This window comes from Wyeomyia smithii, chromosome 3, assembly GCF_029784165.1.
Source record: "Wyeomyia smithii strain HCP4-BCI-WySm-NY-G18 chromosome 3, ASM2978416v1, whole genome shotgun sequence".
NCBI lineage: Eukaryota > Metazoa > Arthropoda > Insecta > Diptera > Culicidae > Wyeomyia > Wyeomyia smithii.
This window is the reverse complement of record NC_073696.1, coordinates 202991772-203019410: the sequence shown is the minus strand read 5'-3', so window position 1 is coordinate 203019410 and position 27639 is coordinate 202991772. Positions and strand designations below refer to the sequence as shown.

Genomic DNA, 27639 nt, shown 5'->3' with positions numbered 1-27639 from the left:
TTGGCCAAATATCACTTTAGAAGTCATAAATTTGCATGTTTCATGTAGTTTTGTGAATAATATATCAAATTTAGTAATCAGATACTTGTTATTTTTCTTCAAATGTCTTTTCTGAACGTTACAAACATTTTAATGAAACAAAAATTGTGTCATCGCTATAAAATGACGTATGGAGGTCCACTTTCGAAAGTATTGAAATTGTTGGCCATATATCACTTTAGGTTATTTTACTGAAACCGGAAGTCGCCATTTTTTAATCCACAAAACTTTGTAGAAAAGAAAAAAATAAAAGATTTTTAATGCTTAAGCTGCCTCTTAATCGATATTCAAACAAATGAATCGTAACCTTTCCTGCAGCTAAATGTGAGTTCTAGTTTGGATTAACGCAAAAAAAGTAAAACAGTAAGATTTAGAGCTGAATGACCTTCTGGTTAAAAGCTCTCCAATAAAAATCAAATACAAATTCAAAAGTACAAAAGTAAATCGAATGGCGTAAAATGTAACTATTCACAAAACTACGAAAACATCATAAATGTAAAATGTTCATGCTCGAGACATGGGTTATTCTGCAAAAAAAATTGTAGATGAAAGAACAACGAACATTTTATTGCAAAAAAAAAACAAATCATTGAACTTTGATTTAGAGGCGAATTGCGCATAAAAGGTCAAAGTTTCGCATGTAATCGTATAAAAACGTATAAATTAAAAAAAAAAAAATTTCGGTTATTTTCTGTGTTCTGTATGCTGTATGTGGTCCCCGTGGCTCTGTGGTTAGCGATGTGGATTGGCTCCCACACGGTTGTGCTATCGGGTTCGATCCCCGATCAGGTCGAGAATCTTTTCGAACTGCAATTTTTCTCGACTCAGCTCTGGGGCACGGTGTATCGTTGTTCTTATCCTACAACATGCAAAATGTGCTAAAACAATATCGATAACGAATTTTCTCAACTAATCTGGTTGATCGAGAGCGCTATTAGAAGGCTGCAATATTGTTGTGCTGTATACAGAAAATCATCTTCAAGCATACATTTTATATTTTAACACAAACAAACATTTTAATGAAAAAAGAATCACATGTCATCGCTTTGAATTTTGATTTAGAGGCAAATCCAGCATAAAAAGTCATAATTTTGCATGTTTCACGCAGTTTTGTGAATAATATCTCAAGTTTTAGTAATCATATACATTTAATTTTTCCTCAAATGTCTTTCCTGAACGTTAACAAACATTTTAGTGAAAAAAAATCATATGTCAACGCTTTGAATTTTGATTTAGAGGCAAATTTAGCACAGAAAGCCATAATTTTGCGTGTTTTCGGTAGTTTCGTGAATAATATCTTAAGTTTTAAATTGTGAATAAAAATGAATAAAATCTCAAGTTTTAGTAAACAGATACTTGTTACTTTTCTTCAAATGTCTTTCCTGAACGTTAACAAACATTTTAATGTAAAAAAAAATCACATGTCATCGCTTCAAATTTTGATTTAGAGGCAAATTCAGCATAAAAAGTCATAATTTTGCATGTTTCACGTAGTTTTGTGAATAATATCTCAAGTTTTAGTAATCATATACTATTTATTTTTCCTCAAATGTCTTTCCTGAACATTAAAAAACGTTTTAATGAAAAAAGAATCACATGTCATGGCTTTAAATTTTGTTTTAGAGGCAAATTCAGCATAAAAAGTCATAATTTTGCAAGTTTTACGTAGCTTTGTGAATAAAATCTCAAGTTTTAGGCTCATTTCAAGATGGCTTGACAAAGTATTTTTTTTAAATTCTTTTAGCACCAATATTTAGTGGTTAATTTGTGGTTTCGAAATCTAATTTGTGGTAATTTGTGGTTGAGTAATTTCTGAGAAATTTTCAGAAAACTGAGTCAAGCCATCTCTGAAAATGATTTCGCTTCAAATGAATCGGACAACGATGATATATACATCAATCGAAAGCTCTTAATTTGTGGTTCACGAAAATGTAGTTTTTGTAGGCATACTTTATATTAAAATAATTAAAAAAACTATTATTTAATTTTTTGAACATTGTTTACCTCTTGTTGTCAACACCGACCGTACGCGGCGCTGGTAGACCATCAAGAGCTAAGAGATCTAGAGCATATCGAAAACCGGTAAATCTTTGTTTGAATTCTATTATCTACCTGCGCCATCTGCACGTAACGTTTTCCAATTCGTCATTTTTGTGTAGTGAGTATTGTTCGAGTAACGTAAAACAGATGATTTTTTCTCAGAAAACTTTCGTGTAGCGATGAGTATGGTGAACCTAGAGATGCTCAGAGGGAGAGACATGCGGTGAGCCAAACGAACCGTCAAAATTGGAGCCAAACGAACAAGAACGGTAACACCACATTAAGAGGTATTGCAATCAGGTACAAAAAAGACCGTGTTCATTTCTATACGATTTTTTTGTTCAATTGCCAATGAATGAGTGATTTTTACCCGGAGTTCAACAAACCTTGTGTATAGGTAACAAAATAAGTGAAGGTGTATAAAATTAAACATAAACATAAAATATATCACCTTAACAGTTTTTGCGAAGCACTTCACTATTCTTAAGGACTTTCACCGTCACCACCGATTATACAAGTCGAATATTAGTCAACATTGCGCTTTGAGAAGAGATCTGGCACCTCTGACATATGAAACCCAGTTGCCGAATTGGCGATTTTTTTCACCGCGAATCTCTTCCTCTGAGTATTTCTAGGTGAAACAGTATGTAAACAGCAGGGATACTATGCAGATTTGCTGCGAAATGCGAATGTTGATCAATTAGCAGATATTTGTAGTTGACAAGCCTCCGTGTGTTTTACGTAAATTTCCTCAAAATAAGTGAAGTTTAACGTAGACATGCGAGCGTAATTTTCTCGATCTTCGGTCGAATCATTTCCGGAAATGTAGTTTTGCCGTTTACCGATTGTTTGCAAAAAAAAAACCTAAATAAATACACCTAGGGGTGTGATCTGGTCTTTCTCATACAAAATCTATTATATGTTAAAATCTATTAGCACATACGTTTTAACTCTCGGAATAAATTACAGCCTTATAATAATAAAGAACAATTTTTTGTTTCAATAAATATAATAATATTTTGGTAACCAACTACTCAACTGTATTCGACTGTTGGGTATTTCAGAAACCGGAATGATGCCTGAAGGTCGGGAATGGGCCTTAGAACTGTAGGGAACGGTTGAAACGCATGGTAGATGCCCAAAGGTGTGAGTCCTGACTAGAATTAAAATTCGATATTTTCTCGTCTCAGGAATATGCTTGTTGTGAACGCCCCCCGTCAGTGAGCGCACCTTGAAATCTACATGCCGACTGATAACGACAGATCTGTCGTTGGTTGCTGAATTTAGGGAAGCAGATCGAACGATAAAAACTTCTTTTTGCTTGGAGATCGCCGAGGAGTGCGCACGCGTAAAATTATATATCTGTACGACTCATAATTAAGCCAAACGTTCTGGCACTATGTCAGGATTAGACCCAACATTCCAAGCAGGCGGTTTCGTCTTGGTGAAAGACTCATCAGGGCCGACCGCGCGTGCCGATGGCACGCCGTTACTGCATCGAAAAAGGAATTGAGCTAGGTGCTCAAGGCCGCATACCTCATTAGCGACGTCCCGACGGGACGCGACGTGTTAAAGAACACGGAGGTAGTTCTGGCACTATGTCAGGATTAGACCCAACATTCCAAGCAGGCGGTTTCGTCTTGGTGAAAGACTCATCAGGGCCGACCGCGCGTGCCGATGGCACGCCGTTACTGCATCGAAAAAGGAATTGAGCTAGGTGCTCAAGGCCGCATACCTCATTAGCGACGTCCCGACGGGACGCGACGTGTTAAAGAACACGGAGGTAGTTCTGGCACTATGTCAGGATTAGACCCAACATTCCAAGCAGGCGGTTTCGTCTTGGTGAAAGACTCATCAGGGCCGACCGCGCGTGCCGATGGCACGCCGTTACTGCATCGAAAAAGGAATTGAGCTAGGTGCTCAAGGCCGCATACCTCATTAGCGACGTCCCGACGGGACGCGACGTGTTAAAGAACACGGAGGTAGTTCTGGCACTATGTCAGGATTAGACCCAACATTACAAGCAGGCGGTTTCGTCTTGGTGAAAGACTCATCAGGGCCGACCGCGCGTGCCGATGGCACGCCGTTATTGCATCGAAAAAGGAATTGAGCTAGGTGCTCAAGGCCGCATACCTCATTAGCGACGTCCCGACGGGACGCGACGTGTTAAAGAACACGGAGGTAGTTCTGGCACTATGTCAGGATTAGACCCAACATTCCAAGCAGGCGGTTTCGTCTTGGTGAAAGACTCATCAGGGCCGACCGCGCGTGCCGATGGCACGCCGTTACTGCATCGAAAAAGGAATTGAGCTAGGTGCTCAAGGCCGCATACCTCATTAGCGACGTCCCGACGGGACGCGACGTGTTAAAGAACACGGAGGTAGTTCTGGCACTATGTCAGGATTAGACCCAACATTCCAAGCAGGCGGTTTCGTCTTGGTGAAAGACTCATCAGGGCCGACCGCGCGTGCCGATGGCACGCCGTTATTGCATCGAAAAAGGAATTGAGCTAGGTGCTCAAGGCCGCATACCTCATTAGCGACGTCCCGACGGGACGCGACGTGTTAAAGAACACGGAGGTAGTTCTGGCACTATGTCAGGATTAGACCCAACATTCCAAGCAGGCGGTTTCGTCTTGGTGAAAGACTCATCAGGGCCGACCGCGCGTGCCGATGGCACGCCGTTACTGCATCGAAAAAGGAATTGAGCTAGGTGCTCAAGGCCGCATACCTCATTAGCGACGTCCCGACGGGACGCGACGTGTTAAAGAACACGGAGGTAGTTCTGGCACTATGTCAGGATTAGACCCAACATTCCAAGCAGGCGGTTTCGTCTTGGTGAAAGACTCATCAGGGCCGACCGCGCGTGCCGATGGCACGCCGTTACTGCATCGAAAAAGGAATTGAGCTAGGTGCTCAAGGCCGCATACCTCATTAGCGACGTCCCGACGGGACGCGACGTGTTAAAGAACACGGAGGTAGTTCTGGCACTATGTCAGGATTAGACCCAACATTCCAAGCAGGCGGTTTCGTCTTGGTGAAAGACTCATCAGGGCCGACCGCGCGTGCCGATGGCACGCCGTTACTGCATCGAAAAAGGAATTGAGCTAGGTGCTCAAGGCCGCATACCTCATTAGCGACGTCCCAACGGGACGCGACGTGTTAAAGAACACGGAGGTAGTTCTGGCACTATGTCAGGATTAGACCCAACATTCCAAGCAGGCGGTTTCGTCTTGGTGAAAGACTCATCAGGGCCGACCGCGCGTGCCGATGGCACGCCGTTACTGCATCGAAAAAGGAATTGAGCTAGGTGCTCAAGGCCGCATACCTCATTAGCGACGTCCCGACGGGACGCGACGTGTTAAAGAACACGGAGGTAGTTCTGGCACTATGTCAGGATTAGACCCAACATTCCAAGCAGGCGGTTTCGTCTTGGTGAAAGACTCATCAGGGCCGACCGCGCGTGCCGATGGCACGCCGTTACTGCATCGAAAAAGGAATTGAGCTAGGTGCTCAAGGCCGCATACCTCATTAGCGACGTCCCGACGGGACGCGACGTGTTAAAGAACACGGAGGTAGTTCTGGCACTATGTCAGGATTAGACCCAACATTCCAAGCAGGCGGTTTCGTCTTGGTGAAAGACTCATCAGGGCCGACCGCGCGTGCCGATGGCACGCCGTTACTGCATCGAAAAAGGAATTGAGCTAGGTGCTCAAGGCCGCATACCTCATTAGCGACGTCCCGACGGGACGCGACGTGTTAAAGAACACGGAGGTAGTTCTGGCACTATGTCAGGATTAGACCCAACATTCCAAGCAGGCGGTTTCGTCTTGGTGAAAGACTCATCAGGGCCGACCGCGCGTGCCGATGGCACGCCGTTACTGCATCGAAAAAGGAATTGAGCTAGGTGCTCAAGGCCGCATACCTCATTAGCGACGTCCCGACGGGACGCGACGTGTTAAAGAACACGGAGGTAGTTCTGGCACTATGTCAGGATTAGACCCAACATTCCAAGCAGGCGGTTTCGTCTTGGTGAAAGACTCATCAGGGCCGACCGCGCGTGCCGATGGCACGCCGTTACTGCATCGAAAAAGGAATTGAGCTAGGTGCTCAAGGCCGCATACCTCATTAGCGACGTCCCGACGGGACGCGACGTGTTAAAGAACACGGAGGTAGTTCTGGCACTATGTCAGGATTAGACCCAACATTCCAAGCAGGCGGTTTCGTCTTGGTGAAAGACTCATCAGGGCCGACCGCGCGTGCCGATGGCACGCCGTTACTGCATCGAAAAAGGAATTGAGCTAGGTGCTCAAGGCCGCATACCTCATTAGCGACGTCCCGACGGGACGCGACGTGTTAAAGAACACGGAGGTAGTTCTGGCACTATGTCAGGATTAGACCCAACATTCCAAGCAGGCGGTTTCGTCTTGGTGAAAGACTCATCAGGGCCGACCGCGCGTGCCGATGGCACGCCGTTACTGCATCGAAAAAGGAATTGAGCTAGGTGCTCAAGGCCGCATACCTCATTAGCGACGTCCCGACGGGACGCGACGTGTTAAAGAACACGGAGGTAGTTCTGGCACTATGTCAGGATTAGACCCAACATTCCAAGCAGGCGGTTTCGTCTTGGTGAAAGACTCATCAGGGCCGACCGCGCGTGCCGATGGCACGCCGTTACTGCATCGAAAAAGGAATTGAGCTAGGTGCTCAAGGCCGCATACCTCATTAGCGACGTCCCGACGGGACGCGACGTGTTAAAGAACACGGAGGTAGTTCTGGCACTATGTCAGGATTAGACCCAACATTCCAAGCAGGCGGTTTCGTCTTGGTGAAAGACTCATCAGGGCCGACCGCGCGTGCCGATGGCACGCCGTTACTGCATCGAAAAAGGAATTGAGCTAGGTGCTCAAGGCCGCATACCTCATTAGCGACGTCCCGACGGGACGCGACGTGTTAAAGAACACGGAGGTAGTTCTGGCACTATGTCAGGATTAGACCCAACATTCCAAGCAGGCGGTTTCGTCTTGGTGAAAGACTCATCAGGGCCGACCGCGCGTGCCGATGGCACGCCGTTATTGCATCGAAAAAGGAATTGAGCTAGGTGCTCAAGGCCGCTTACCTCATTAGCGACGTCCCGACGGGACGCGACGTGTTAAAGAACACGGAGGTAGTTCTGGCACTATGTCAGGATTAGACCCAACATTCCAAGCAGGCGGTTTCGTCTTGGTGAAAGACTCATCAGGGCCGACCGCGCGTGCCGATGGCACGCCGTTACTGCATCGAAAAAGGAATTGAGCTAGGTGCTCAAGGCCGCATACCTCATTAGCGACGTCCCGACGGGACGCGACGTGTTAAAGAACACGGAGGTAGTTCTGGCACTATGTCAGGATTAGACCCAAACGTGTTAATTGTTCATTTGTTAACCTTGAAATCGTAGAGTAAGCTAAACTAAAACTTGATCTAAATTTAAATAAACTGGAAATTTGTTTGTAGGTAAAATTAGTTATTAAATAAAATTATTGTATTCCGAGTAAAGCGAGCCAGAAAGTTACAAAACGTAAGCTTAATTAAAACCTTATATTATATCCTATACTATACCCTGATAATTTGCAGGAAACTTTAACTTGGATGATAAACCAGTTGTAAAATTTCGGAACTCGCTTTCTTTACGTTGCAAAGGCAACAATGCTACTACAACTACCCCCTGAATAATAAAACAAAAAAGCTTTCAACGGCAGCGACAACTGTATGTCGTATATATGAACGACTGTCGATATGTTCTAGATAACCCACTAGCACTAACATCGGCAGGTGCCAGTACTATGCTCATCCAACGCCGCGGTCGGTGTTGACAACAAGAGGTAAACAATGTTCAAAAATTTGAATAATAGATTTTTAATTATTTTAATATGAAGTATGTCTACAAAAACTACATTTTCGTGAACCACAAATTAAGAGCTTTCGATTGATGTATATATCATCGTTGTCCTATTCATTTGAAGCGAAATCATTTTCAGAGATGGCTTGACTCAGTTTTCTGAAAATTTCTCAGAAATTACTCAACCACAAATTACCACAAATGGGATTTCGAAACCACAAATTAACCACTAAATATTGGTGCTAAAAGAATTTAAAAAAAATACTTTGTCAAGCCATCTTAAAATGAGCAAGTTTTAGTAAACAGATACTTGTTACTTTCCTTCAAATGTCTTTCCTAAACGTTTACAAACATTTTAATGTAAAAAAAATCACATGTCATCGCTTGAAATTTTGATTTAGAGGCAAATTAAGCGTATTTTTGCTTGTTTTACGTAGTTTTGTGAATAAAATCTCAAGTTTTAGTAATCAGATACTAATTATTTTTCCTCACATGTCTTTTCTGAACGTTAACAAACATTTTAGTATAAAAAATCATATGTCAACGCTTTGAATTTTGATTTAGAGGCAAATTTAGCACAGAAAGTCATAATTTTGCATGTTTTACGTAGTTTTGTGAATCATATCTCAAGTTTTAGTGATTAGATACCTATTATTTTTTCTCAAATATCTTTCTTAAACATCAACGAACATTTTAATGAAAAGAGAATCACATGTCATCGCTTTGAATTTTGATTTCGAGACGAATTAAGTATAAAAAGTCATAATTTTGCATGTTTTACGTAGTTTTGTGAATAAAATCTCAAGTTTTAGTGATCAGATACTAATTATTTTTCCTCGAATGTCTTCCCTGAACATTAACAAACATTTTAGTGAAAAAAGAATCATATGTCATCGCTTTGAATTTTGATTTAGAGGCAAATTTAGCACAGAAAGTCATAATTTTGCATGTTTTACGTAGTTTTGTGAATAATATCTCAAGTTTTAGTAATTAGATAACTATTTTTTTATAACTAATGTCTTTCCTGAACATCAGCGAACATTTTCATGTTAAAAAACCTACATGTCACCGCTTATTATTTTTGATTTAGAACGATTCAAAATGATGATGATTACTGTACACCACAGAGACTGAGGGAATAATATCAATAAGATCAAGCGTTACGGAATTCCATTTTTATATAGTAGACTAGTTGAACATTCCCGGCGATGCTCGGGATCAAAGGTTTCAAAGATAGATTTTTTTTATATTTCATTGCTGCATTAGTTCAACTCACTTCAAAAATATAATTTACATCTTATACTTCCATCATCATCACGTCTTCGTCAGTGGTTTTCTTCGTACCTCTTTTGCATAAGATTGCGCCAGTAAAACTACCGAAGAAAACCACTGACGAAGACGTTCGTTACCCTGCTTCAATATTCTGAGAACGCGCAGAACGGAAATACCCATATTGGATTGTTTTTTTGTGATTTTGAGCTGATTTACAGAAACTGGAAGTCACCATTTTGGATTTCAAAGTGACGTATGGAGTTCCACTTTCGAAAGTATTGAAATTGTTGGCCAAATATCACTTTAGAAGTCATAAATTTGCATGTTTCATGTAGTTTTGTGAATAATATATCAAATTTAGTAATCAGATACTTGTTATTTTTCTTCAAATGTCTTTTCTGAACGTTACAAACATTTTAATGAAACAAAAATTGTGTCATCGCTATAAAATGACGTATGGAGGTCCACTTTCGAAAGTATTGAAATTGTTGGCCATATATCACTTTAGGTTATTTTACTGAAACCGGAAGTCGCCATTTTTTAATCCACAAAACTTTGTAGAAAAGAAAAAAATAAAAGATTTTTAATGCTTAAGCTGCCTCTTAATCGATATTCAAACAAATGAATCGTAACCTTTCCTGCAGCTAAATGTGAGTTCTAGTTTGGATTAACGCAAAAAAAGTAAAACAGTAAGATTTAGAGCTGAATGACCTTCTGGTTAAAAGCTCTCCAATAAAAATCAAATACAAATTCAAAAGTACAAAAGTAAATCGAATGGCGTAAAATGTAACTATTCACAAAACTACGAAAACATCATAAATGTAAAATGTTCATGCTCGAGACATGGGTTATTCTGCAAAAAAAATTGTAGATGAAAGAACAACGAACATTTTATTGCAAAAAAAAAAAACAAATCATTGAACTTTGATTTAGAGGCGAATTGCGCATAAAAGGTCAAAGTTTCGCATGTAATCGTATAAAAACGTATAAATTAAAAAAAAAAAAATTTCGGTTATTTTCTGTGTTCTGTATGCTGTATGTGGTCCTCGTGGCTCTGTGGTTAGCGATGTGGATTGGCTCCCACACGGTTGTGCTATCGGGTTCGATCCCCGATCAGGTCGAGAATCTTTTCGAACTGCAATTTTTCTCGACTCAGCTCTGGGGCACGGTGTATCGTTGTTCTTATCCTACAACATGCAAAATGTGCTAAAACAATATCGATAACGAATTTTCTCAACTAATCTGGTTGATCGAGAGCGCTATTAGAAGGCTGCAATATTGTTGTGCTGTATACAGAAAATCATCTTCAAGCATACATTTTATATTTTAACACAAACAAACATTTTAATGAAAAAAGAATCACATGTCATCGCTTTGAATTTTGATTTAGAGGCAAATCCAGCATAAAAAGTCATAATTTTGCATGTTTCACGCAGTTTTGTGAATAATATCTCAAGTTTTAGTAATCATATACATTTAATTTTTCCTCAAATGTCTTTCCTGAACGTTAACAAACATTTTAGTGAAAAAAAATCATATGTCAACGCTTTGAATTTTGATTTAGAGGCAAATTTAGCACAGAAAGCCATAATTTTGCGTGTTTTCGGTAGTTTCGTGAATAATATCTTAAGTTTTAAATTGTGAATAAAAATGAATAAAATCTCAAGTTTTAGTAAACAGATACTTGTTACTTTTCTTCAAATGTCTTTCCTGAACGTTAACAAACATTTTAATGTAAAAAAAAATCACATGTCATCGCTTCAAATTTTGATTTAGAGGCAAATTCAGCATAAAAAGTCATAATTTTGCATGTTTCACGTAGTTTTGTGAATAATATCTCAAGTTTTAGTAATCATATACTATTTATTTTTCCTCAAATGTCTTTCCTGAACATTAAAAAACGTTTTAATGAAAAAAGAATCACATGTCATGGCTTTAAATTTTGTTTTAGAGGCAAATTCAGCATAAAAAGTCATAATTTTGCAAGTTTTACGTAGCTTTGTGAATAAAATCTCAAGTTTTAGTAAACAGATACTTGTTACTTTCCTTCAAATGTCTTTCCTAAACGTTTACAAACATTTTAATGTAAAAAAAATCACATGTCATCGCTTGAAATTTTGATTTAGAGGCAAATTAAGCGTATTTTTGCTTGTTTTACGTAGTTTTGTGAATAAAATCTCAAGTTTTAGTAATCAGATACTAATTATTTTTCCTCACATGTCTTTTCTGAACGTTAACAAACATTTTAGTATAAAAAATCATATGTCAACGCTTTGAATTTTGATTTAGAGGCAAATTTAGCACAGAAAGTCATAATTTTGCATGTTTTACGTAGTTTTGTGAATCATATCTCAAGTTTTAGTGATTAGATACCTATTATTTTTTCTCAAATATCTTTCTTAAACATCAACGAACATTTTAATGAAAAGAGAATCACATGTCATCGCTTTGAATTTTGATTTCGAGACGAATTAAGTATAAAAAGTCATAATTTTGCATGTTTTACGTAGTTTTGTGAATAAAATCTCAAGTTTTAGTGATCAGATACTTATTATTTTTCCTCGAATGTCTTCCCTGAACATTAACAAACATTTTAGTGAAAAAAGAATCATATGTCATCGCTTTGAATTTTGATTTAGAGGCAAATTTAGCACAGAAAGTCATAATTTTGCATGTTTTACGTAGTTTTGTGAATAATATCTCAAGTTTTAGTAATTAGATAACTATTTTTTTATAACTAATGTCTTTCCTGAACATCAGCGAACATTTTCATGGTAAAAAACCTACATGTCACCGCTTATTATTTTTGATTTAGAACGATTCAAAATGATGATGATTACTGTACACCACAGAGACTGAGGGGATAATATCAATAAGATCAAGCGTTACGGAATTCCATTTTTATATAGTAGATAATTTTGCTAACAAACACACCACGTAGGGCTATTCGTATTACCCTCCGTCGCTAGCTAAAGATAAAACACCGGAGAGCCATTCGTTTTTTAACTTTTTTAACTTCGGCACATGAAGCAATCGAGGGCTTGCAGTTTCGGGGAACACACAAGCATTGGTCGCCACGACGAGATCGACAATGATATAATAATGGAAAGCAAGACGATAGTCATCGCATACAACCACCTGCAATATTTTTTTCATATTTACTTTTGTAAAAATGAAGCGTTTGAGAAAACACGTGTCAGCAAGCGGGCTCCCGAGGGCTCACGAAGTCGGCAACACTCGGGCCTGTGTTTGCCGAAGCTTCTGAAGGGCTGTTTTATTCAGAACACTTTGGGTTTCCGTTTTGTATAAGCACTGAAGGGCAATGAAAATACCCTCCGTGGCATCGCTTAAAACACACACGCAGTGTTGTGGTGGGTTTGGACATGCCTGGTTTCAAATGGCATTTGCTTGTTGACCGAGATCTACATCACAATCCAAACACCTGCTTCTGTTTACCTATTTTCGCTACTAGAACAGACGAATGTTTTCTTCTTCCTCACCTGTGTGTACCTCATTGGTTCGTAGTGACCTGCTGGCCATGTATCTGCGCAAATTGTAGCTATGTATCTACCAAACTCCCTTCTGAAAGACACCTGGGTATGATCTATTAAATTGGCAAGTTGTCACACGACGTGGGTGTTAAGAAAGCTTATTTCCCTCTTTTAGGAGTAATCAATCTACATTAAAACTTGATAGTTAATATTTTAAGCAAGCTCTCCGATAATGAAGATAATGTGAGCAAAATATCATACCTTCAAGCTTAATCCTACACGAAAATGTTTTTCACTACGTAGCGGTGTTTAGAAAGCTGATTTCTCACTTTTAGGGGTATAAATCACACAACGAAAACTATCAAAACATAGGGATTGATATTCTACGCATTCTCTCCGAATATACTATGAGCAAAAAATCACGCTTTCAAGCTTAATTCTACGCGAAACTGTTTCTCATCACGTTGTTGAGTTTGCAACAGCAGCATGCTGCAGCAGTGTTGCTGGAAAAATTCAATGTTGAGCCGTTCGTCAGACATTCGATCAGTTTAAGGTGAATAACTTTTTCTACAAATTTTATAGCGCCTTACAGTCTTCAGAAGAATTATCCCCAGGAAAATTTCCTACAAATATCATGTATTGGTGTATTTTTAGGAGCCAACTGGAAATTTCTACAGGATAAGTTTTGAAAAAGTGGATTTTCCCATATAAAATCGTATGGAACTTTAAAAATCGAGCGCAAATCAGGGGTTCCACCGATCGATCAGAAAAGTTACACAGTGCATGGGAGCTAATATTTATTTTTTGTCCCACCCTAATACCCATATTGGGTCGTATTTGGTCACTTTCTGCTGTTTTTCAGAAACCGGAATTCGTCATCTTGAATTTTAAAACGGCATTTGGAGACAGTTTTTGACCTCTGGGCGTCATTCAAGTTCCGGAAACACCCATATTAGAAACCGGAAGCTTCCATTTTAAATTTAAAACTGGCGTCTGGAGTCGAGTTTTGGCTCCTGTGCATCGACCCGATCATTTTAGACTGTTTTCCGGAAAACCTGTGAAATATCTGTTTAACTTGTATGGGAGACCTCTCTCCCCTTCTCAGAATACGCAGAAGTGTCAAACCACCGTAGAAATTTGTGTTTGATTTGTATAAAAGCCCTTTTATCCAGAATATTTTGTCCCAATTTTCATCTTGCTTCATTCTTGCTTCCAAAAACCTCAACATATCAAACTTAGTTCCATTTACTTGACTATTTCTCGAGATGTGCAGATATTTTTGTTTTATTTAAAGGAAACCCCTCCCTTCCAGAAGAGGGTGGGGTGTCAAACTATTATGGACATATTTATTACCTCTAAAACATAAACACCTGCCAAATTTGATTCCATCTACTTGGTTAGTTCTCAAGATGTGGAGAAATTTGTGTTTCATTTCTATGGAACCCCTCCCTTCCAGAAGAGGGAGAGGTCCCGAAATATCTTAGTCACCTTTCTCGGCCCCTAAAACCACTACAGTCATACCTCGATATAATGCAACTTTATTTTTATTTTCGTTACGTTATATCAAGTTACGTTATATCGAAGCAAACAAAATTTTTTTTTATTTATGCTAGAATGTTAATGGTTACTCAAAGATGCGCGAAAACCTATTTTCCATAACCTCTCAGTATTTTTAAACCATTCTTATGCCCATTTAGGACAATTTTCAACAAGCAAAAAAAAATTTTTTTAATTGATGCAAGACTGTTGGCGGTTACTCACAGATGCGCGAAAACCTACTTCCCATCACCTATCAGTGTTTTTAAACCTTTCTTATGCCCATTTAGAGAAAATTTCAACAAGCAAAAAAAATTTTTTTTAATTGATGCAAGACTGTGAATCGTCATGGAGGATGCATTTTTTTTATTTTTTTTAAGAGGGGGAATTGTTAGCAGCTTAAGTATATATGATAAATATTAGTAAATAATGAGTATGTGTGTCAAATCACAAATGGTGACTTCTCAACACTGTTAGAAATTTGTTATTTTAATTGTTAGGATTTGTTTGCTTTCGCAATTAGGACTTATCATTCGTAGGGATTTAAACCTACTTGTCAGAAAAGGGGAAGTCAACTTACAACTAACTTAATTGCTAACTTATTGGCTTTAAAGAGAGCTAATCGTAGCAATTGAGGATTGCAACGATTTTTGTCGAAAATTGTTAATAATTTTATTTGACATAGCTTCTAATGGTTCAACACCAGTAAGTCTATGTAATTCGAGTGTACCAAACCAAGGAGGACGTTGAATCATTTTCAGAATTTTATTCTGAATCCTTTGGAGCGTTTTCTTCCTTGTTGAACAGCAACTTGACCAGATCGGTACAGCATAAAGCATTGCTGGTCTAAAAATTTGTTTGTAAATCAAAAGTTTGTTCATTAAACAAAGTTTAGAATTCCTGTTAATGAGAGGATATAAACATCTCGTGTATTTGATGCACTTGGCTTGTATACTCTCAATGCGCTCTTTGAAAATAAGTTTTTTATCATAAATTAGTCCCAAGTACTTAACCTTGTCAGACCAACTTAAAATAACCCCATTCATCTTGACAACGTGATTATTGTTTGGCTTGAGGAAAAAAGCCCTAGGCTTATGCGGAAAAATTATCATTTGAGTTTTAGAAGCATTGGGAGAGATTTTCCACTTTTGCAAGTAGGAAGAAAAAATATCTGAACTTTTCTGCAATCGACTGCATCGCAGAACAATGACTTTGTGCATCCTGGAGGCAAATCAGTAAGATCTGAAGTGAATATGTTGTACAGGACTGGACCCAAGACTGAACCTGGAGGTACACCTGCTCTGACAGGAAATCTATCAGATTTTGAATTCTGATAGACAACCTGCAGAGCTCGATCAGTAAGATAATTTTTTAAAATTTTGATTAGGAAAATTGGAAAATTAAAAGTTTGCAATTTCGCAATCAAACTTTTATGCCAAACACTGTCGAATGCTTTTCCTATGTCTAAAAGAGCAGCTCCAGTGGAATCATGGAGGATGCGTGAAAACCTATTTCCCATCACCTATGCCCATTTTGGACAATTTTCGCATTGGTTCCATTTCGAGTTACGTTATATCGAGGTTGCCTTATATCGAGGTATGACTGTACTGTCTACTCAATGAATTTATTTTAAAGAACTTGTTAATTGAAAAAACAAATGAACGAACCAAGATCATTCATTGGCTTTCCAAAGTGATGATGCTCTAAATGACAAACACAAATGTTTTTCGTCGCTACATATCAAGGTTCCAATGGAATTGTATGGCATAATTTTGACCTTCGAATATTGTTTAGTGATAGGGAACCAGAGTTTTTTTTTTCTCGAAAATAGTCCTCATGAGATATATCGAACGTCGGGGAGTAGAGCCTCAAGGCAGTCAAAGTTTAACTTGTTATTATATTTTATTTATTTGGCATTCCGTCATGACAAAGCCTTATAAACGAAGTTTCTCCAAGTCACTCGGTTATTAGCTGCTGCTCTCCAATCCCAGGGACACCGTGTACTCTCAGCCAGATCTCGCTCCACCTGGTCTACCCATCTTACTCGCTGCGCCTGGTCGTCTTCTTCCTGCCGGGTTCGAGGCAAACACCATCTTCGCAGGGTAGTTGTCCGGCATTCTTTCAACGTGCCCTGCCCAGCGTATCCGTCCAGCTCTGGCCACCTTTTGAATACTGGGTTCGCCGTAGAGTTGCGCGAGCTCATGGTTCATCCTTCGCATTCATATTCCGTTCTCCTGCACACCGCCAAAGATCGTCCTTAGTACCCGTCGTTCGAAAACTCCGAGCACTCGCAGGTCCTCCTCGAGCATTGTTCACGTTTTACGCCCGTAGAGAACAACCGCGTTTGTACAGGTTACACTTCGTACGGGGGCTCAGTCTGTTCGACCGCAATTGCTTGTGGAGCCCATAGCAGGCACGACTTCCGCTGATAATACGCCTCCGGATCTCCCGGCCGTTATCATTGTCCTCGGTTACCAATGAGCCAAGATAGACAAACTCGTCGACTACCTCGAACTCATCGCCGTCGATCGTAGCATATACTTCGTTTTAGGCGTATTTATCTGCAACCCAATCCTCGCTGCTTCGCGTTTCAGTCTGGTGTGCTGTTCTGCCACCGCCGCAGTTGTTCTACCGACAATGTCCATGTCATCAGCAAAGCAAACGAATTGACTGGATTTGTTAAAAATCGTACCCCGCGTGTTGATGTCCGCTCGATTCATTACACCCTGTATAGCGCAATATTGAATAGCAGGCAGGAGAGACCATCACCCTGTCGAAGCCCCCTGCGGGGTTCAAATGGACCCGACAATCCACACGAAATACGCACACAGCACTGCGTCCCATCCACCGTAGCCTTTATCAGCCTAATAAGCTTCCCAGGAAAGCCGTTTTCGTCCATGACATTCCATAGCTCTTTTCGGTTGATAGTGTCATACGCGGCTTTAAAGTCGATGAATAGGTGGTGTGTGGGGGCTCTGTATTCACGGCATTTCTGGAGGATCTGCCGTATGGTAAAGATTTGGTCCGTCATAAACCGTCCTTCCACGAAGCCGGCCTGATAACTTCCCACAAATCTGTTGGCTAGGGGTGAGAGGCGACGGAAAATGATTTGGGACAGCACTTTGTAGGCGGCATTCAGGACGGTGATCGCACGATAGTTCCCACAGTTCAATTTGTCGCCTTTTTTATAGATAGGGCAGATAACCCCATCCTTCCACTCCTCCGGTAGCTGTTCTGTATCCCAAATTCTTGCAATCAGCCGGTGCAAACAGGTGGCTAGCTTCTCCGGGGCCCATCTTAATAAGCTCCGCTCCGAGGCCATCCTTAATTTCGTCTATCGTTGAGGCTGGCACGTCTTCTACATTTGTTGCACCGGCGGGATCGCTTTCTCCGCCGCCATGGTGTCCTGCCTGGGCACCATTCAGGTGTTCGTCGAAGTGCTGCTTCCACCTTTCGGTCACCTTACGATCGTCCGTCAGAATACTACCATCTTTATCCCGGCACATTTCGGCTCGCGGCACAAAGACTCTGCGGGATGCGTTGAGCTTCTGATAAAACTTTCGCGTTTCTTGAGAATGATGCAACTGTTCCAGCTCTGCAAACTCCTTCTCCTCCAGGCGGCGCTTTTTCTCCCGGAAGATTTGGGTTCGCTGCATCTTCTTCTGTCTATGTCTTTCCACGTTCTGACGAGCGACTTCGCCGCCCGCGCAGCGTTCTCCTCAACCATCACCCTCCCACATTCGTCGTCGAACCACTCATTTCGTTGGGTTCGTACCACATGCCCGACGACGTTCTCCGCTACGCTGTTGATGGCTGTTCTGATGGTGTTCCAACAGTCCTCGAGAGGAGTTTCCTCTAGCTGGTCCTCTTCCGGCAACGCAACTTCGAGCGAATGCGCGTAATTTTCGGCGACGTTAGGCTGCTTCAGTCGGGCGAGATCTAACCGAGGCGGGCGTCGGTACCGAATGTTGTTAACATCGGAGAGTTTTGGGCGCATCTTAACCATCACCAGGTAGTGGTCCGAGTCGACGTTAGCGCTCCTCTAGGATCTAACGTCGATGATGTCTGGGAAGTGCCGACAGTCAATCAGAACGTGGTCGATCTGTTTTTCTGTCTGATTTGGTGACCTCCAGGTGTACTTGTATAGGAGGTTGTGCTGGAAGCAGGTAATACGCACGGCCATGTTCTTGGAGGCGGCAAAGTCGATGAGTCTTGGCCCGTTTCGTTGGTCAGTTGGTGCGCGCTGAACCTTCCAATCACCGGTTTGTATTCCTCCTCCTGGCCGACCTGAGCGTTGAGATCCCCGATGACGATCTTGATATCATGTTCTAGGCAGCGGTCGTACTCACGCTCCAACTGCGCGTAGAATTCATCCCTATCGTCTTCGGTACTTCCGAGGTGATGGCTGTGCACGTTTATGATGCTAATGTTGAAGAAACGGCCTTGATTCTCAATCTGCACATTCGAGGACTGATTGGCCACCACCCAAACACCCGTTTCCGCATCTCGCCCATCACTATAAAAGCTGTCCCCAGCTCATGCGTGTTGCCGCAGCTCTGGTAGATGGCATGACCATCCCGAAACGTACGTACCATTGAGCCCTTCCAGCACACCTCCTGCAGCGCTACAACGTCGAATCTGCGGAAGCACAATACTTCGGAAAGCACTCGTGTGCTCCCTTGGAAATTGAGAGACCGGCAGTTCACCGTCCCGAGTTTCCAATCGTTAGTCCGTTTTCGTCGCATGGGTCTGTGCCGATTGTTCCAGTCCGAATTTCTTTGTTCCTCGTTCATTAATTAATTTGAAAAATTTTATACAAGTAGTTCATATGTTTTCATTACGAATCGAATTCTCAAATTCAATTGGCATAAGCTAAATTCACGCATAACATCATTAAATCTATCTCCTGTATGTATAGCTGTAGTACGATATAGCAATACATCAAGCCATTGAATGAAATATTTTTCTTTCTTGTGGACCGATTCTAAAGCAAGAGACGCTATCCGAAAACCAGTTTCATTTGGCTCAGCTTTCGTTGTATTCATTTAGATATACCGAGCAAAATATATACGCATGGCAATCAGTGGGACTGGATGAGGAAGCAAGTATACGAAGCGCGCTGTGCTGAATATGAAGGTTGTAAACAATGCAGAGTGTTATCGCATCTTCGTTTGCAAAAACTTGGTTTTACGCGAGCGTAGAAAAACACACCGTCCTTAATAATACAATCAATGATATGAAAAAGGGAGTGTTTTTACCCCTAAGATTCTAATCACCTTTGAATGTTTACTCTACTAAAATCGACAAAGTTGTGTATAAGGTGAAGTTTTACATGTTATGCTACTGTATCTACGTTGTTGTGGAAAGCATAGCATAAATTGTTCCTAAAATATGAGTGATGTGTATTCGTCAAATGTTTTGATTTTGTTTAGTTCGTTAATGCGTGGGAATTGAGAATTTTCGCAGGTTATGATTATGCTAGAATCAGGAATTTCAGGTACCAACGAAAGCCTACGTATCAACTGGTATTGAACGTTTTTTTTTTTAATTTTTTTTCCAGTCTAATATGGTCTCGTTCATGCAACCACGAGGATATGGATCTCAGAGCGGGAATAGCATCAACAATTTCCATAGCGTGTTCGACAACGGCACGGCGGAGACGGGAACGCCTCCCCTGTTGGACCTGTCCGAGTTCCCATCGCTCACGAACGCCCGGGGTGGCCAGAGTGATCAGTCGTTACCCCAGTCGAACGCGCTGCAGCCTCCCGGGAGCAAACCGTACGGTAAGTGTAAGTCGATGCATCTTTTCTTTCTCTAGTCGTTTAAGGTAATATTAAGCAAGAAGCTCGTAGAAAAAGAACAGCTCGAGTGCGGAGAAAAGGTTTCGCAGTACGATCCGTTCTTCGTCTCTATGTTTCTGCGGTGTTGGAAATGGTGGCATTGGATGTGTAGACAAGACTTGTAGGCTTTGTGATGATAATAGTTCTAAGTTTCGTATTTCAAAAATGTGTGAGTAACGGAATATTTCAACGTAGATATTCTTTATTTATAACACGAAGTCATTCGGTTCTTAAGGTACGCTTATTCAGATAATTTTGTCTATTTACCTTAATTTTCAACCAACTACTGAATAATAAAGTTGTTTTATCGCTTTGAAAAGAACATATCATTTAATATTCCGTCAAAACTATTACACTGCAAATGATCAAATATTTGTAGAACATTGTGGTTTTGCTTTCCGTGATTTATCAGAAAATTTACGATGAATCAATGGGAGCAGGTTTAAAATGTTTTTTCAATACCAAATTAAAAATATTTTTAAAAGTTTTTGTAATTATTAACACTACGGTATTTTTAAAAATAGTTTAGGAAAAAAATGGAATGTTAGTTTCACTAACGAAACACATAAAACACAAATCATTAACGTTAATATTAGTTTTTGTTTTTTCCTTGGTGAAACTTATCGTAAGGGAAGCTCGTAGCCTCAAGGATACAGAGTCCGATTTTTTCACCTCTCCAGGCAATTTTGATTGCCCGCCCATACTTGGCAGGAGTCGTAACGAGGCTCGGTAAAAAAAGCAGTGGAGAGTCTATAAACATGTGAGGAAAGGGTAAACGTATAATTTTTCGTCACTTACCATGGTGACAAATAACTGTCTTCCTTTCCGTAACCGGTGTTAGAGAGGCAGGGGTGAACTCGGTCTCTGGCAACAAGGATTTTAACACTTCTTACCTTCATTCCCTAATCGACCGTAAAGACGTAGACGTCTCCGTTATCGATCTATACAAAGTGAGAGCTACTGAATGTTGTACATTGAGTCTGGTGAATTAATCCCGAACTAGCCATCTAACGATGGTTCTTTGTGCAACTTTATTAACTTAGATCAATCACGGAGGAGTGAAACTTATTGAATTTATATGGTTGTGTCGCCATAATTGAAAAAAATGTAAATAATTGAAACTTTAAAATAAATAAAAATCTACGACTTACTTCTAGTTACTTGCTACATTCATGCTTCTCAATATTAGTTATTTCGTTGAAAAAGAAAAGTGTCTACTGTGATTATCAGGGTTAGCAACGGGAGTTTAGGAAACAAACGAACCACCATTGAATCGAGAAAATCGAAAGGTTAGAAATGATAAATTACCTACATACAAAAGGCTGAACGCTCATAACTAGGATAAAGGAAGTATTTTTATATATACTTTACTTTTGCTGTGTAAAGGAACTTTTTTTCCAGAAAATCTTTGACTTTAGACACGCTTTTTTAAAGGGTTAAAACTTATTCTAGATTGCTATGAGTTGTTTGACAGTCGTTTGTAATCCAAAGGAAAACAAGTCAAGTTAACTATAATAACTTATATTATAGAACTGTTTAATGTAAATTCTTTTTACCTATTAGAAATGCGATTGGTGGTAAACATAAGATATTAAAATATTTACATACCTTAACATTCCCAAAAAATTGTTTGAAGCTTTTGTGAATACTATTTTGATGCCAAGTAGCCATGAGTTGTTATAAAATGTCCCCAACCAGAGAACTTTTTTTGTAAGGTATCGTCAGCAAAGTATGCATTAATAAATACGCATTGAATCATTAATATATTTAAATTTGTTTTATTTTTCAACGCGGAATGCAAAAATTTGCCGGTGTCTTAACAAAACTGTGATTCATACAAAATAAAAAAATTTATGTGTAAACTTTTTCATCTTTTATTTTTCTGCAAACAAATTTTCGTTGGTTGTCAACGACAATGTGTTTTTTAACTAAAAGAAAACTTTGTCGGAAAGTTTGTAGCAAAGACAGTATTTTTGTTTAGTAAAATGTTGTTGACATCCATATTCTAGAAATATGAGTCATGAAATTATAATTAGAACCATTTTCCTATTGTCAACTAATTGTAATCTGTTGCGGCTTACTTGTATTATAAGTATTTATAAGAATAACAACTAATTGATAATTTTTCAAATACTTTTTCTGTTTCTTTCATCCCCAGTCGGGATGGTAAAACAACCGACGTCCGAGCAAACGGAGTTTACGATGTCGAGTGAAGACTTCCCTGCGCTGCCCGGTACGCAGAACGTGGAAAGTGGCCAGCTGGCGGCGAGTCAGGGTCTACAGGGCGTCCATCATCACCATCATCATTCAGATCATCATGGTGCCGATAGTCTAGGTAAGACGGGTGGTCCGATCGGCGGTGCTGTCGGCATGGGAATGGACTTGCAAAACGATTCTGGCAATTCCAACGTGAACATGGATAAGGGAGCTATGAAACGAGGCGTACAAACATCACCCAATGGTAACTAAGCTCCTATAGTCGGTCGATACTAAAAGGTTACTATATTCGTCTGTTCATTTCTAGGAATGGTAACGAATATTCCTGCTAGTATGGTCAATAACCAATTCGGTATGGTTGGTCTCTTAACGTTCATCCGCGCCGCCGAATCCGATCCAAACCTGGTAACGTTAGCAATGGGCCAGGACCTAACGGCACTTGGACTGAATCTGACTTCGGTCGAAAACCTGTATCCTAGTTTCGGCGGCCCCTTTGCTGATTCCCCGGCGAGGTAGGTGTATGCTGTGATTAGCTGTACCCAAAATAACTATGGATGTTTTTTATCGTTTTGTCGTTGTATTTTGTGCATAGTGCAAACACATATTTTATTAAAAGACTTTGTTAAAAAAATTGATTGAATTTATTTATCAACTCTATAACCTGAGCCTTAATGCTGTTGGTTGCATGAAAATAAAAAGCATCCATGGCAATCAAAAAAAATTCAAAGCGTAGGTTTAGTAAATAATATCTAAAGATTGTCGTACTCTGATAATAAGTATGATAACTGAGATGTTGATCTTTAGTAATGTCCCAAAAATGTTTTGATTTCACTAAAGCAAATGAATTGTTTGGTTGAGGAAGTTGTGAAAACTTGTTTGAGAATAACGTAACATAAACACTTCATCTTCAGTTTCCCTTCCCAGCAGCTCCTATAACAAATTGTAACGATTGTCACGCATACCTACTCCTAATCGTAACACAACACAGAAAAACAGCAAGATAGAGATCACCGATTTAGCCCAATTGAATTCAAAATTAACGAAAATAAACGAGGGTTTGCGTAAAGAAAAATTGAAAAGAGTCATCTAAACACTACAGGAATTTAACAGTCATCTAGAGAGTGCCGCCAACACAGGAATTTTAGAGTCATCTTGAGAGTGTCTCAAAATCTATGTATCCGTCTATGGTGGTTTTGTTGACCACTTTATGTTTCTGTAAAACTCGCGTATTTTCCGTTCAGAGTTTCTCGCGGCTTAGAGCTTTGAGCATTCAGTTTTATGTTCATTCGAAGTAATATATTATAACGAGTAAGTAAATATAGAAAATGTTATTGTAAAATAATGATAGTATAACAAGATATAAATAGTCGTCATTTCGATAAGTAGATAGGTAGGTAGAGAAGTAATATTTACTCCGATTCCGATTTACACATTGACACAAATTTACATCAGATATCGCCATTTGGCTTCATATCTATTGCAAAAAAGAAATGGATTTTAAGTTTATTTATAAATGGCAGAGACGTAATTAGCAGAGAGTACATTTGATTTATATCTAGAGGTACAATGCACGTGACTGTTGATTATAGGATCATAAAAGTGTTCAAACTATGTTTATTATGATTCATTACTTAACGATGTGAGCTCCCCTTGTCATAGTTAGTTATTCTTCGATCTTATATACTGTAACGAACTACTATATCAAAAGCATGACCCGTCAGATTAATAATAAGAAAGATAAAGTTTGCGCATTAATTGGTGTAAAATTCTTGGTATATAGATTATTTATCCTTACTTTGCCTAAACCTTTTACTAAATATAATGATGAGAAAAATGTAAAATCCATCTCACCCCAAAAAATCAAAGTTTTCAATTTCAGTCAGAATTTGTCAAAAAGTTGAATGTTTGTGGTCGTATCATCTCAGTTATAAAATAATTTTTTATTTACCTATTTGGGAAACCATTCTTTATTAGTTAATTGTTTTCTGTTGACATATTTAAATTTCAGTTATGAAGGTTATTGCTTAAACTCACTACGTTTTTCATTAAACTTTTATTCTGGAAAAATGTGTTACAAGATTAGCTGTATGAATAAAAATAAAAACATTGTACATGAAATACGGATGTAAGAATTATCAGCTGTTGAAAATCAAATCGAAACATTCAAGAGGTCATGACAATAAAAACTTAGCTTATTTGTAGACAATAATTAATTTAAGATACAAAAATAATGATAAAAAATTTAAAAGGCCCCAGATAAATCTTACAAGAAATTTTTTTCTTCAAAACCTTCAAGTGTAATAGCGAATTTCTTTACTCCACTGCGTCAGGGCGAATCTGCCGAGGAATAAAGCAACGACATCGCGATTCACAACACAAGTAAGAAAGAGATGCCAGATAATTTTTTACGAACTGGACACGTGCGATGGTGGGTTGAAGCTGGCAAATTTTACAGTGCGCTTCGGGCAGCACGCCACGTCAAAACTGGGTCAAAATCGACCGAATAAAGTATGGTTTTGACAGCAGTTAGGTTGCTTCCAGGTCAAAACGAAATGAGCTGGTGGAATAAAGAAATTCGCTATAACTAAAAAGGAAGATTTAAGATGGTTGGATAAAAAACCTTCCTTCATCTAACTAGAACTATTGTGGTCTACTGCCTACAACTCATTGATGAAGTGATGAAAACATCTGCCTCTCGCATTTACCGAAACGAGAGATAACATCTTACATTTGTTCGAACAACATCCAGTTCCCGACAAGCAAACATGCTGCGATCCTTCGAGTATTTTCACGTGATATTTAACTTTTGCGTTACGTAACAGATGAAATCCTAAAAATAATTGTCTTTAGAGTCAAATTTCTACATGGATCAAGACACAACACTTTTTGCTTTTGCTAGAAGAGCTCTAAGTGCTTCGTCTTATTCATGTAGCAGTTTTTCTTTCGTAACGGTTCTTACGGTAGCACCGAACCAAAAGAGGTGTTATTATCGTTGTTCGCCAAGAAGCGGGCAAATATCAAATTAGCAACCCCGAAAGCAACGGTTTTCAGGACGAAACTGATTTTAAAAATTAACTCTTTTGTTACAACCGAAATATATTCTACACCATTCATTCATAGGATGTTAATTAAAATTACAATTGCTCTATCTTCCAGACCCCAAGATATCGACTACAACGTACCACCAGAGTATTTGATCAACATGTCAATAAGGGATAAGCTGTCGAAGCTCACGTTGCAAAAATATAAGGATGATCTATTGTTTTATTTATTTTACACGAATGTTGGTGATGTGATGCAGTTAGCAGCCGCAGCAGAACTGTAAGTAATCGTGGTCCCTATTGCTTAGCGTTCCGTTCCAATGTTCAACACGATACTTGACAATCCTGTAAATTATCTGACCAATAATTAGAAGGTTTGAAAGAGTATCTTTTCAGTAGCGAACACACTATTCACATAGAGCGGAAGGTGAACTTGTGCTTTGCTAGAATGCAACTTATTTCCTCAGGTGCTTTACTAACGAATGCGTTTTTACATTACAGACATAGTAGAGATTGGCGATACCATACGGAGGAAAAAGTGTGGATTACGCGTGTGCCGGGCATGACACCGTACGAAAAGAATGGCACAACCGAACGTGGCACGTATTACTACTTCGATGCGCAAAATTGGCGACGAGTGCCAAAAGAATTTCAAGTGGATACAGTGAAGTTAGATAAATGTCCAAATCTAAGTGCTTACGTTACGATGAGTGGACAGCCTGTATAATATTTATTAATTTGTAATTAAAAGAAAAAATACGGAAAACAAAAAGCAGATGAAAAGAAAAATTAAAAATTTTCTGATTCAGTAATCCTTCCTGATGTTGTTATTGTTTCCCTCGTTGGCCGGTCACCTTGTGTATTCATCAAAAAATGCTTTTCCTCTCGAAAGCGGTTGATTTCTTCCAGATACGCACTATTGTTAGTCAGTATAATGCTCGTAGTTAGACGACACGCCTTAACTGGAAACATGAAATTTTGTTACTATTTTTCTTTGGCGCTTCTTGCTCTTACCCCGAAGTTCCAAAGTTCGATTTGTCATTTTTTGTAATGTGTCTATGGTGTTTTTAAACTTGAGGACGTTTTTCTCCATTATTACTGCAATTTTTTTACGAATTTGTAACAAAAACATTGAGTTGCGGTTTTTGTTTCCAATAAGAAACATAACCTACAATATTTGCTGTCACATACAAATGAATTGTCAACATTGTCAATGATTGGTCTAAATTAGAGACTGTGTTATGTCGAATTCGTTTTTACGGCAGGACTATCCCGTCCCGGACTACGCTTTGCAGCTGAAAAAAAAAAAACACTTTCCGAGCAGTTGCAATGGTGTGCGTAATACCAGAGGTAACTGTCACTTTTGTTTTGGTCATTATAGCCATTGTCTTTTATCGCATTTGTGCTACTGTACGAAAAATTTGCCAATTTAATGAAAAATTACCAAATAACAAAATAAAATAAATAAAATTCAACCTGATATTTGACACGCGAAGAACGATAATCAAAGCAAACCGATTTTGACACATTTTTTTTTTATTTTGACACATACGTGTGAATGTGTTGGTGTCTTCAAAACTGCACTCTGTTTCTTGCGCGGACTGTCCGGGACAGAAAAAGGGTAGTCCGGAAAATGTAAAAAAAAAAACAGTGATAGGACAAAGTGTAGTCCGCGGGTTAGCTACACCGCAAAAACGAAAACGACATTATAAAGAGATACGCACAGAGAAAAGCAGTAAATATGGCAACCCTTTGCTAATATTTTATTTTAAACAATTCTGGCAACCACATTTATTTTCGCATGACTTTTCATACGCACTAAAAAATGTAATGAAATTTCGAAACTTTGTAAGGATATATTACTGAGTTTCAGTGCTTGTTCATACAATTAATAATTTCCAATGCATCACTCACAACATGAGCATGACGAACACATTTTTCGTTGGAACCATAATTGCACGTGATTCACAGAATTTAAACTGATCGCAACACACATTCTGTACGAAAAGTAACACGCATGAGTTTGTTTACTTTGCACACTTGGAGCCTCGATTTGACGGTTCACTTGGAGTTTTCGACCTCACTCTTTGCGTATCTGTTCATAACACCGTCTGTAGTCTAAATCATCTAAATTCACTGAGCGCACTGAGAGACTAGAGTATGCATGCGAGATTTTTCTGTTTAATTCTCCAATTTATTTTGTTTAATCTAAGAATTCTAAGGCTTAAATCTTCCAGTTGATTCGGAGTTAGGAGAATTGTCTAACGCCGTCTTCTTCTTCTTCGT

The 27639-nt window shown here is 39.3% G+C and overlaps 2 protein-coding genes across 9 annotated transcripts in view; one reads left to right on the top strand and one right to left on the bottom strand.

Annotated features, from left to right (window-relative positions):
• LOC129726924 (regulator of gene activity) overlaps positions 1–26165 on the top strand; it is a 93419-nt gene extending 67254 nt beyond the window's left edge. For 2 of the 3 annotated variants that reach the window (XM_055684187.1, XM_055684188.1), the window contains exons 4-8: positions 19816–20044; positions 22254–22556; positions 22620–22824; positions 25469–25633; positions 25855–26165. In XM_055684187.1, coding sequence (XP_055540162.1) covers positions 19816–20044; positions 22254–22556; positions 22620–22824; positions 25469–25633; positions 25855–26080 — 1128 coding nt within the window. In that variant the 3' untranslated portion in view covers positions 26081–26165. The remainder of the gene's footprint in view (positions 1–19815; positions 20045–22253; positions 22557–22619; positions 22825–25468; positions 25634–25854) is intronic. The other variant, XM_055684189.1, reaches the window with a different exon arrangement.
• Positions 26050–27639, bottom strand: LOC129726927 (uncharacterized). Of its 6 annotated transcripts, XM_055684194.1 has the most exons (4): positions 27268–27639; positions 26526–26575; positions 26368–26451; positions 26050–26315 (listed from the first exon to the last, which is right to left on the bottom strand). In XM_055684194.1, exons 1-4 carry the CDS (start codon positions 27303–27305, stop codon positions 26143–26145), a joined length of 345 nt encoding a protein of 114 aa, XP_055540169.1. In that variant the 5' UTR covers positions 27306–27639; the 3' UTR covers positions 26050–26142. The 6 variants fall into 6 exon arrangements, 1 of the variants encoding a protein (XP_055540169.1); XR_008728431.1 differs by having other exon boundaries at positions 26368–26533; XR_008728433.1 differs by lacking the exon at positions 26526–26575.

Excerpts from the sequence above, each read along its gene's own strand:
- LOC129726927 (XM_055684194.1), bottom strand. The coding sequence starts at position 27,305 with ATGGTTCCAACGAAAAATGTGTTCGTCATGCTCATGTT. Across the intron at positions 26,576-27,267 it reads GTGTTCGTCATGCTCATGTT|ACCAATCATTGACAATGTTG; the intron begins GTGAGTGATGCA and ends TCTCTAATTTAG. Across the intron at positions 26,452-26,525 it reads TGTATGTGACAGCAAATATT|TAATAATGGAGAAAAACGTC; the intron begins GTAGGTTATGTT and ends AAAAAATTGCAG.